Source organism: Salmo salar, chromosome ssa14, assembly GCF_905237065.1.
Source record: "Salmo salar chromosome ssa14, Ssal_v3.1, whole genome shotgun sequence".
NCBI lineage: Eukaryota > Metazoa > Chordata > Actinopteri > Salmoniformes > Salmonidae > Salmo > Salmo salar.
The window spans coordinates 9,202,527-9,214,583 of NC_059455.1; the positions used below are offsets into that span (position 1 = coordinate 9,202,527).

Here is a 12,057-nt window from a genome sequence, read left to right on the forward strand (position 1 = left end):
ATTTAGCTAGGACTGTCTGGGAGTGGTCTGAGGAGGGAGGGGAAAACTGAAAACTAGCAGTTATTGGCAGAAAGGTTTGGAACTTTTTCTTATTGGTCTATTCACTCATTTACCGCCTGGTGTTGTCACCAGGCAGGCCAAAACTCCATCCCACCAAAACAGGCAGAATTTTCATGCAGTCTTTTCAAAAAAGCTCTTTACACCAAAAGGGGCATTATCATAATGTTCACAATTTCACAGTATTATTCCAACCTCAGAGTAGAAATATATAAAAACACAGGGGGGAAAGAAAATCACATTTTGACTGCAGTGGGCCTTTAAAATGTGTTATGACATAACATTGAAATAATCCCCCCCAAGAAAAATCACACACAGCTTGAGTATAGAAAAGCACTTTTTTTTTTTTTTTTAAAGAGTGTTCTTTTTAAAAGTCGCAGTAATGATCTCACACAACTCACTGCCAGAATACATTTACCACCTCTAAGCAATTTATTAGAACAGGGATGTTTGCAGAAAAATCTACCGTCAAATGGCTCAAACAGTCCTACAAAAGGATTTGCTCCAGTCACCTGTGTCCCTGTATTACCAGCAAGTCTTTCCAGAGCATTGGAATATAAAGCTTTCAGTCATTTAAAATAGTCAAATGTACCCCTTCCCCAAACCCAATGTGTGAAGTATACATACTTCGGTACAATAAAACCTAGCCTGGAAATACAAGACACAGATGACTACAAGCACGATTAGCAGTCATACATTCTGTAGCACTCGATTGCTCCACATTGAACGGCCCATTTCTTTCAGACAAATTATGCAGTAGTGCTGCTGTAGTAATGATAACAAAATGCAAAAATAACAGCAAAGATGATCACAAGAGAAAAAAAAAGGGGCTTTACTTCAGAGTTCTGGTGCTGATAGGAACAAGTGCTTTGCAAACTCTAAAAGATAGGACTACAAATCCTACATTTATCAAATACTCTAATTGCAAGATATGTCCACAATCTTACCTAGATAGTCGTTTCTATGTTCTCAGAAATAAAAACTACTTCAGGCCAAACCGAGCTGCTTTTGAACTTCTGGTCACGTTCCTGGAGAATGTCAAGTTCGTGGCAGGGGAGTACTTCAAGTGTTTAAGTAATTATTGTTCACATTCAACGCAATTACACTTTCTCTCACACACAAACAAAATACAATATATTCGCATAGTGGTCTTAAGGTTACTAATAGTATAGCCTGTACAACCTACAAGGACCAGCCTAGATACACATTTGGGCCATGGCTGCCCTAAAGACACAGGTAGTAACATCTGGACCAGGGATAAAACACACCAACCACTGGTTCACCAGAAAAATAAGAGCCAAGCTATCAATAGGAAAATAAAAGGAAACCAGAGGCATCAACTTTCACTGCATAACAAGCAGAAACATTACACTTAAGGAGTCACTACTTTTAAAAACACAGTTCATAGATTTAGTACAAAGGTACTAAAATGTATTTTAAGTTTAACATCTGAGTAATGCATGACTTAAAAGTCACCCCTTTAAAATAAAAGCTTGTCTAAGATGACCACAAAATATTCAGGTAAAGTCATGAGGAAAGCCAGCCAAAGCCTAAGGAGGACCCACACACACACACACAAAATCTTGGAAATGCATATATTCAAGCAGCAATACAAAAAAAATATCCATGAAGTATAACGCATAATCTCTGAAAAAAACAAATAATATATGAAAACATCCCTGCTATCTTGTCTCTAAATACAAAACTTCTACCAATAACTTGCTTCAGTGTAACAAGAGAAGTCATTTTTCCTCTTTTTTTTGTCTTTTTATCAGTCCTTTCAAAACAGGTTAAAATTTCAGTCCTCAGCTGTGAATGGTATGGATGACTGTCTTCTTTTCGTCGTTAAAATCATTTCCTTTTTTTTTCTCTCCTCATATACTTGAAGTTGTAAGCATGCAAGCCTCATAGGAGGGGGTTGGAGGCGCTGACGGGGCGGGCTGGTGGCGATGCTGAAGTCTTAGGCCAGGGCTGGGAAGGCCTCTGGGTCGTCAACGTTGGGAACAGACACTCCACCTGGCTGGGGACCAAGAGAGAAAAATAATGCATTTATAAAAGCTCAGAGAATACTGGGTCATGTTCAGTAGGGAGAAAATGTTTTGCAGTTGGGAGATTATAGATGAACAACAGTTCAAAACAATAATTAGTCAACTTCAGCACAGAATTTCACTTCGTGGTCAGTGAAAACAGCTTTCTGTGGTCAGTAACCTAGGGTCCTTTACAAGCTGCGTTGCGGAGAATGCAGACGGAGTCACGGAATCCAGACATTAAACCGGAAATCAACAATAATCCAAAATGTATTGAATTTTGTAGAAAATCAACTAAATGTATTGAACTTATTCAGAAATGCATTACATTAGCCCAAGTTAATCATCAGACATGAACAAAACACGTTAGGGATTCTTACAGGAATGCTCCTGTCGGTGTGTGCGATGATGCTAATAATAACCTTCTGTTAGAGATGGAAAGGCTTTCCCAAAAACCATTTCAATTAAATGTTGACTACAAAAGTACCCTATGCCTACTTGGCAGAATGATATTGTGATTATTTGCATCAGCATTCATTTGTTTTGCAAACTCTGAAATCACAGGAGCACTACAGAAAGACTGCTAATCAAACAATGGACTCTTGCTGGTGCTCACTTGCATTAAGTTTAACACCCCAAAATCTAAATGTATTATATTTTTCCCAGACCTCAAAAGAGGTCTCTTGATGTGGTTTAAGCATTGTTGTGAACTTAGAACAGAACATCCATTTATTAAATCAACAAGTGCGAGTTTGAGAGAGAACCTAAAAAAAACGGGGAAAACCGTAAACCTGAAAAATTTCGCGGAATCAGGCCAAAAATAAAACTGATTTTATAGGGCCCTAGTAACCATAGCCTTTTCTGATCAATATTTACAACCATTTGTGGTCAGTTACAACAGCCTCAATTAGCGTTACCTTTTCGGGTCGAACTCCCCCTGTGCGAACCGGACGGTCGGATCGGCCGCCTCCTCCACCGCGGCCTCCCCTTCCTCCACGGGCTCCCCCGCGCCCGCGCCCAGGGCGGCCCAGGTCTCCAAAGTTGATCTCCAGCTGGGCTGTGATGTCGTTGGCGGGCTTGCGGAAGTGGTGGTCCGGGCCGATTTCGTCAGGGTTGCCCTGATGGACGAGAATTGACTTTGTTTACATTTAGTCAGAGCTAGAGTTTTACATTTAGACGGAGTCCACTCATGCAACCATGTAAACTCAAATAGCCAACATGCTAACTACTGTTTGACATAATTTAACTACTATGCCAATGTGTAGATGAAGGCTTGTTTAATCAGAATTGTATAGGGTTGAATATATGAAACAGGTACCTTGAACAAGGGGGTCATGTCTTCAATCTCCGGAGTATCAATCACAGCTGGTTTCTGCAACATCCAAGAGAAAAGGCCAACAATAAGACCAAGCACCTTTGTAATGACATAGCCTCATGGGGTTCGTTTTTAGCTGGTTTGCATTACGATCTGGTTTATATCAGCACTTTTGGTGGCTAATACATAAACAAAACAACAATGAATCAATACCTTAAAGATGTGCATACTTCTTGAGCATTGATCAGTCAATAAGAATCAAACTTTTCTAATTGCAACTCCTTTCCAAACTTGAAACGCAACAGTACAGCTAATCCTACACTTCTTGAACATTCACCAATATTACTTGGGTAGAGTAGATCTGTAGGATGTTTTGACTTCAAATAGATTTGAAATGAAAACAAATGATTTAAATCGATTCAGTCACATCCTTAAATCTAAATAACACGTACTTTGCTCAAATATAGGGTTGAAAAAAATAATGAAATGTTAAAAATACAACTAAATACAATGGCAAAATATAAAATATACATGACAGCGATAGATAAGCAAACATTTGGCACAGTTTGTGTCACTTACATCTTTAGGCTTTTCTTCGCTGACATCTTCGCTCTTGGACTTGTGCAGCACATAGCCCTTGTTCCACTTGCTGTCGGCGCCCTCGTTGGGCTTGCGGATGTTAAACTCCACCTTGGCGCGCTCCTTGTCCTGCATGGCCTTCCATTCGTCCAGGGTCATCTCCTTGGGGCCCTCCTCCTTAGGTTCCTCGACTTCGTTCTCCCTGGAAGAAACAGAGATGCATCTGTTACCGCAAGCTATTACCAGCCATTGTCTGTTAGCTTTCAAATTGGGTTTGTCGTTTTAGATTTCTTCTAGATTGACTGTAGTGCTACTTGCGTCGTGGACCATGTGATGAATTGAACGTTGAGATCAGACTGAATGAAGCAGTATGAATGGAGCACCCTAGTGAACCGGTACAGTGATGTTAACTCCAAGAATAGGTTTCCCTTGCAAAAATTAGATTTAACCTGTAAAAATAAATGTTAAATGAAAAAGGAGAGAAATGAGTTGGTTGTCCCGTTTCAGTCAGAGCAGCAGTCCTGGGGTGTTTTGCACTGTGGTGTGTGGGGGGGGTTAACTTGACAACTGCCCCAGGAGGGTACTCACTTATTCTCAGAGTCAGCAGGGGGGTGTTCCACTCCCTCAGGGGTTTCCTCAGGGGCAGTAGTCTGTTCGGCATCAACACTGGGAACAGAAATTCAATTTATTCATCCCCTCCGGGGCAAAAGCAGACACTAGTCAATATCAACAAAGCCAGGACCTTGCCTACACATAATGGGTCTGATCGGTCTCCATTTAAGGAAATAGGTTCTGATTTTTTGAACACCCACCTCGTTTCGTCCTTGGGGTTTCCCCGGTTGTGAACACCACTCCCGCCACGCTTCTCCTCGGATTTCTGACTGTTGAGACAAACATGAAACCAAATGCGCCACCATCACTAGTCACAGGGCATCTGAAGCTCAAATCCCTCCCCCCCAAAAAATCCTTTGAGGACTCGGAGCAGAAATGACTCACGGTTTGTCGCCACTGCTGTGTCTGTCGAAATCCCGTTTGCCGCGGGAGTCGAAGCTGTCGCCCCGGCCCATGCCCCGCCCCCGTCCACCACGCCCAGCACGGCTGCCACCACGCCCTCTGGGGGGCCGGTCTGCTAGAGGCCTGATGAGGGACACACACAGACTTTGCATTAAGAAGGGCAGATAGTACTGAGCTGCTCCTATGAATAATACTTTATTGAAAGTTTTTAAAAAACATGCAAGGATAGGTATGATTTGAATTGTGACTTAAAAAAAAGAAAAGTCCTTTACACCAGTCAAAGTCTGGTGCCACCTGACACTTAAAAAGTAACTAAATTAAGCATGCAGTGCGTCCCAGACATCCGTCTATCCCACAATCCCTAGACAACCAGATTTACATTACCAACAATTATTATTAAAACATTTTTTTATTGCTGACCATTGTCATTTACTACAGCAATTACTCACTTGTCTGCAGAGAACTCTCCTCTTTCTCCACCGTCGGGCTTGTCCTCAAGGGGTTTGTCGAAGCGGCGCTCGCGTGGGGGTCTCCTGTTGTCCGGCCTCCTGTCACCGGTGGGCCGCCCCTCCCCCTGCCCGCCCTGGGTGCCGGGCTGACCCTGCTGGTCCGGCCTCCGGCCCACCCGCCTGATAACTGCTACCACAACAACACATGGAGGCTTTAGATGTGGCCAATCACTCAGCACTGGCCAGAGATGACTACAGAGACAAATGAAAAGGGTTGTGCAGTGATAAATCCCATGAACATTCACCACTCTTTCAAATCAATAATACCTTTTGATTAAAACATGTTTTGGCCTGATAAAGGGTGTTGGAGCCAAATAATGTATAACCAAAAAGTATAATACAACCAAGAATGGTCAACTGCACCGGTGTCTAGACTAGAGACGAATTGCATGAGGAACTTCAAGGAAGCATTTAACATGAAATATGGGTCAGTTGTCAGCAAACGTGTTAGCTAACCAGCTTCGTCTGGTATCTCATGAGGGTGTGGAGTGTTAGCTACGCCCTGTCATGGTTTATTACTTTGACAGCATGCACTCTTGACTCAAGGCAGACACGCCTTCTTTCAATGCATGTTAGACATGGTATTTATACTTGTGTAGTTGAGGACATCTGGCCAAATCAATTGTTTACAAAAATACAGCGCACATGCACGTAGACTTGGCTACTACTTCAGCAAGCTAGCTAGCGAACATGATCTGTATGGAAATGCTTCTGCAAAGGTAAACGCCAGCACGCTCAGTCAACGACTGTCGCCACACGTTACTGCATAAACCGTTTGAACAGACAACATAAACAGTGCTAACTATGCATTAACTAGAGAAATCAAACGGTGCAAGGTTTGCTACCTGTGTTGGCCAGTTTCTATCAAAATGCTGGAACAACAACAACCAGCATGGGAGTTTGGTTGGCTAGCTACCTACCTAATGGTGCACTTGCAGGATAACGCACGGGCCTTGACGTTAAACTCGTGATTTTTGTTTTTACAGTTTAGTCGCATCAGTGTTGTTTTGAAGAATAGCTAACGTTAGCTAACTGCGCAGCAAGCATGCCCCGCAAATCCTAGACGAGCCAGCTACCTTTTTGCTCAGCTAAGAAATAAATTACCTAATTCCTATAAATATATGCCCACCAAACTCGAGCTGTTTCATGACAAACACATTTTACTGCGCAACTAGCACTGGAGTATCATTCAAACAATCCACATCCTGCAGGTGGAATTCATTTCTGCGACAGGTTAGCCTCGGTGTACTGTTGGGTGATATACAGTACATATCCAATGCATGATTAACCTGTCCAATAATCATGCATTGGATATGTGCATGTTTGCAGTGGGTTCTGTTGCCGTCTAAATGCATCACAACAGGACAGGTACCATGTTGACCCTCATCATGCTGTTGTTACCAAGCTGGCTAGGGTTTTGCAGGTTTTGAAATATAAAAAAAAAAAAACGCAATACCAATTTGTGAGTGAACCTTACCTTCTTTCTTCGGAGGTACTGGAGCCTGAGTTTCATCTTTTTTGTCAAGGAGCGGATTCTTCCTGTCCTTCTGTGACTCTTTCTTTGGCTGCTTGGCAGCTTGGGCTGCAGACTTGGTGACACTAGCTGCGGCCGCCTCTTTCTTCTTGTTCTCCGCTGCCTTTAACACCTCGAACGGATCTGATTCATCATCCAATAGCTGGTCAAACCGATTCGTTACGACGCAGCCGAAGCCTTCTTGCAGTTGTCCGGGCATGATGGCGCCCCTTCAGCGGGATTTACCTCCGATTCTACGAGGCTGGGTGCGAACAATTCGCTAGATACTGCCACAAGATGGCTGGGAAATGTACCCCTTCTCTTCCGGCGTGAGGAATATCCGGGACATTCAGTAGTGCGCCATATGATATGGGGTTATGTACTTGTCTTGCCAAGCAGGGTGTCAAAATATCCTGTTTGTAAACACATGCACATTTTCTCACGTGTCAGAAGGTGATAACTGTTGAATTATTCCTATATCGCATTAGCCATGAAATATAATTGCTACGTTAATTGACAAAAACAAAATGCCTATGCACTGTAGGTCGGTAACAAGAAATATACTAATGACCAATAAAAATCTTTATTGCCTTATTGTTTAGAAGAGAATAATAATTACCCAATATGCAGTTAATGCTTTTCAGGAAATGTAGAGAGCTAGAGGAAGAGAGAGGGAAGAGGGGACCTTTTTCCAAGTGAAGCATTTCCATATCCCAATATACAGCAGCTCTCTCTGTGTGGGTTCTGAAGATTAAGGAGGATTTATAGGTTTATAAAAAGCAGAAAATAAACTTGTGTGTAGAGGGCAGGCAGGGAAATGTTGTGAACAGCTGGTAGTGTCATGCAGCTGTCTATTTACAAGCATTTCGCTACACCCGCAATAACATCTGCTAAATATGTGTGTGGCCAATACAATTTGAGTTGATTTGATCTGACTAGGCACTTCTCTGTAACCTATCAGAATGGGAAGTTTGGGAACTCAACCATCCAGCCAAACACAGCTGTTGCCGACAAGGTCACATATTGGATGCCAAGTTAATTTAGCTTTTATAATTTTCTATTCTATGGATACAATATCTTTGTAATACTTTAGCCCCTGTAGAAGGTATCATATTATTTGTTTGTACATAAGTCTACTACAGAGTTTTAATGCATGAGCAAGACACTCACATGACTCAACTGTGACAAAGCAGTTTGGCAAGCAAATGCCTCTCCTCATAACGCCCTAAAGTGGTGTCAATGAAATGTGTGCCATGTACGATATCGGTGACTTTACAAGCATCTTGCACCAATAAACTTATTGGAAGTATCCGTGTCATGTTGGAACTGGCATTATATCCTATGTGCTACTGTATTTCTCTTTAGACTCACGTTTTACCTGAGACCCATTTTAGTAGTGGGATATTACTCCTATATTAGCCTCATTGTTCAAAATACTGTTACATTTGGTGTGAGTGACACTATCCATCACCACATCATCTTTTATGAATGAAGTGACATAAAAGGAACACATATAACTGGCTTGAGATAATTGGTGTGGGCCTAAGGCAAACCATGCCACCCAAATAACCCTAATCATGGTTTGTAAGGCTACACCACACCACAGCAACCTGTGTGTGTGTGTAACATGATACAGGTATCAGGTAAAAACAGGGCTGGTGTCTTTGTTACACCAGTAAACTAGGCCTACACAGCTCACATGCTCTGCAATACAGACAAGACCAACTGCTGCTGCCCTGTTGTTGAACAATTCAACCTATGAAATATCCATTTGAACACTAATTTGGCAATGTTGATTTTAGACTGAAATACAATTGGCAATGGTTAGACTTTGACTACATACTGTGCCTTCAGAAAGTATTCAAACTCTTGACTTATTGTTACAGCCTGAATAAAAATGGATGAAATATTTTTGGCTTTCTCTCACCCATCTATACACAATACCCTATAATGACAAAGTGAAACCATGTTTTTAGAATTTTTGCAAATTTCTTGAAAATGAAATACAGAAATATCTCATTTACATAAGTATTCACACCCGGGTCAATACTTTGTAGAAACACCTTTGGCAGCGATTACCGCTGTGATTCTTTCTGGGTAAGTTTCTAAGAGCTTTCCACACCTGGATTGTGCAACATTTGCCCATTAATAGTTTCAAAATTCTTCAAGCTCTGTCAAATTGGTTGTTAATCATTGCTAGACAACCATTTTCAGGTCTTGCCATAGAGTTTCATGTAGATTTATGTCAAAACTGTAACTCAGCCACTCCGGAAGATTCACTGTCTTCTTGGTAAGCAACTCCAGTGTAGATTTGGCCTTGTGTTTTAGGTTATTGTCCTGCTGAAAGGCGAATTCACCTCCCAGTGTCTGGTGGAAAGCAGACAGAACCAGGTTTTCCTCCAGAATTTTGCCTGTGCTCCATTCCGTTGATGTTTTATCCTGAAAAACTCCCCAGTCGTTAACAATTACAAGCATACCCATGACATAATCAGCCACCATTATGCTTGAAAATGTTGAGAGTGGTACTCAGTAATATGTTGTATTGGATTTGCCCCAAACACAACACTTTGTGTTCAGGACAAAGAGTTAATTGCTTTGACACATTTTTTGCAGTACTACTTTAGTGCCCTGTTGCAAACAGGATGCATGTTTTGGAATATTTTTCATTCTGTCAATTAGGTTAGCATTGTTGAGTAATTACAATGTTGTTGATCCATCGTCAGTTTTATCCTATCACACCCATTAAACTCTAACTGATTTCAAGTCACCATTGGTCTCATGGTGAAATCTCATGGAAGGACGCCTGTATCTTTGTAGTGACTGGGGCCTCCCAAGTGGTGAAGTGGTCTAAGACACTGCATCGCAAATTCCAGGCTGTGTCGCAGCCGGCCCAGCATCATCTGGGTTAGGGGAGGGTTTGGCCAGCCGGGATGTCCTTGTCCCATCGCGTTCTAGCGACTCCTGTGGTGGGCAGGGTGCATGCACTCTGACACTGTCGCCAGGTGTACGGTGTTTCCTCCGACACATTGGTGTGGCTGGCTTCTGGGATAAGCAGGTATTGTGTCAAGAAGCGGGGTCGTGTTTCGGAGGACACATGGCTCTCAACCTTCACCTCTCCCTAGTCCGTATGGGAGAGTTGCAGCGATGGGACAAGACTGTAACTACAAATTGGGGAGGAAAAAAAAGAGAAAAAAAATACAAAATAAACATTATTTGAAGTGACTGGGTGTATTGATACACCATCCAAAGTGTAATTAACAACTTCACCATGCTCAAAGGGATATGCAATGTCTGTTTTTTTTACCCACCTACCAATAGGTGCCCTTCTTTGCGAGGCATTCAAAAACCTCCCTGGTCTTTGTGGTTCAATCTGTTTGAAATTCACTGCTCGACTGAACGTGTGGGGTACAGAGATGAGGTATTCATTAATCCATGCAAGTTATTAAGTGACTTGTTAAGCAAAATCTTACTCCAAACTTATTTAGGCTTGCCATAACAAAGGGGTTGAATACTTATTGACTCAAGACATTCCAGCTTTTCATTTTTTATTAATTTGTAAACATTTCTATAAACGTAATTCCACTTTGACATTATAGGGTATTGTATGACAAAATATCTAAATTTAGTCATTTTTAAATTCAGGCTGTAACACAACAAAATGTGGAAAAAAGTTCCTAAAGGCACTGCAGATAAGAACACGTCAGAAATTGAGCCAAAGTCAGCATTAGCTTGAAGAGTGGTGGCATCGATCAACTTTTCATTCAAACAAGCTACACATAAATAATGCAAATAAATCTTTCATTTTAAACTTTAATTTCAATAAAAGTTCAACAGCTCACAACTCTTCATCTTACCAACCAAACACAAAGGAATGCTTTGCCTAGTTCTGGTCAGGTATTGCTATTTGTGCTTGATAATTCACAAACGGTCTTGACAGTCTACCACATTTAGCTCCTTGAGTTAGCAGCAGGAATGTACAGGCTGCATGGTCCCTTTCTGAGACATTAACAAATGTTCATTAACCATGGGGCGGCAGGGTAGCCTAGTGGTTAGAGCGTTGGGCTAGTAACCGAAAAGTTGCAAGTTTGAATTCCCGAGCTGACAAGGTACAAATCTGTCGTTCTGCCCCTGAACAAGGCAGTTAACCCACTGTTCCTAGGCCGTCATTGAAAATAATAATTTGTTCTTAACTGACTTGCCTAGTTAAATAAAGGAAAAATAAATAAAGTTTCAGTTTTAGTATTTTAGTGTTCCAGTATTTTCAGTGGATTTCAGTATTCAAGTTGCAGTCTCTGTTTAATATAATCTTTAAACCATATTTTATCTACTTGAGTGCCTACTATACATGTTCCTGTTATAGTCACAAAAGGACAGCACTCATGTAGCCTAGCTAGCGTACACTAACCAAGATCAAATTATAAAGTGCTTGAAAATGTGAAACCTCTACTCAACTAGGGAGGCTATTGAAAATGGTGGCTGATAAAAAGTCAATGCATACAGCTGATTCTATAGAGTATTCACACAAATAGAGCAACGTTATTCAAACCACTACTAGTCCCTCATGGCTATGGTCAACTTATACAGAGCATACCATTTCTCTTCATTCACACAGAGTAAAACACACTCAATAAAACAGTTTCGTTTATATACAATGCTTTCAGAAAGTATTCAGACTCCTTGACTTTTTCCACAGTTGGTTCGGTAACAGCCTTATTCTAAAATGGATGAAATTATTTTTTCCCCTCATCAATCTACACACAATTCCCCATAATCACAAAGCAACAACAGGTTTTTAGATTTTGTTGCTAATTAAAATCTCACATTTACATAAGTATTCAGAACGTTAACTCAGTACTTTGTTGATGCACCTTTGGCAGCAATTACAGCCTCGAATCGTCTTGGGTATGACACTACAATCTTTGCACATCTGTATTTGGGGAGTTTCTCCCATTCTTCTCTTCAGATCCTCTCAAGCTCTGTCAGGTTAGATGGGGAGCGTTGCTGCACGGCTATTTTTAGGTCTCTTCAGAGATGTTCGATTGG

General features: G+C 41.4%; 1 protein-coding gene across 2 annotated transcripts; it reads right to left on the minus strand.

Annotated features, from left to right (window-relative positions):
* Positions 1–466: 466 nt before the first annotated feature.
* Positions 467–7,362, minus strand: LOC106568726 (plasminogen activator inhibitor 1 RNA-binding protein). 2 transcript variants are annotated; one of them, XM_014139314.2, is made up of 9 exons: positions 6,979–7,362; positions 5,442–5,628; positions 4,975–5,115; positions 4,791–4,859; positions 4,567–4,644; positions 3,979–4,180; positions 3,403–3,456; positions 3,002–3,202; positions 467–2,077 (listed from the first exon to the last, which is right to left on the minus strand). In XM_014139314.2, the coding sequence occupies exons 1-9, from the start codon at positions 7,232–7,234 to the stop codon at positions 2,018–2,020; spliced, it is 1,248 nt and encodes a 415-aa protein (XP_013994789.1). In that variant the 5' UTR covers positions 7,235–7,362; the 3' UTR covers positions 467–2,017. The 2 variants fall into 2 exon arrangements, with proteins under 2 accessions (XP_013994789.1, XP_013994788.1); XM_014139313.2 differs by having other exon boundaries at positions 5,442–5,631; positions 6,979–7,361.
* Positions 7,363–12,057: the final 4,695 nt, after the last annotated feature.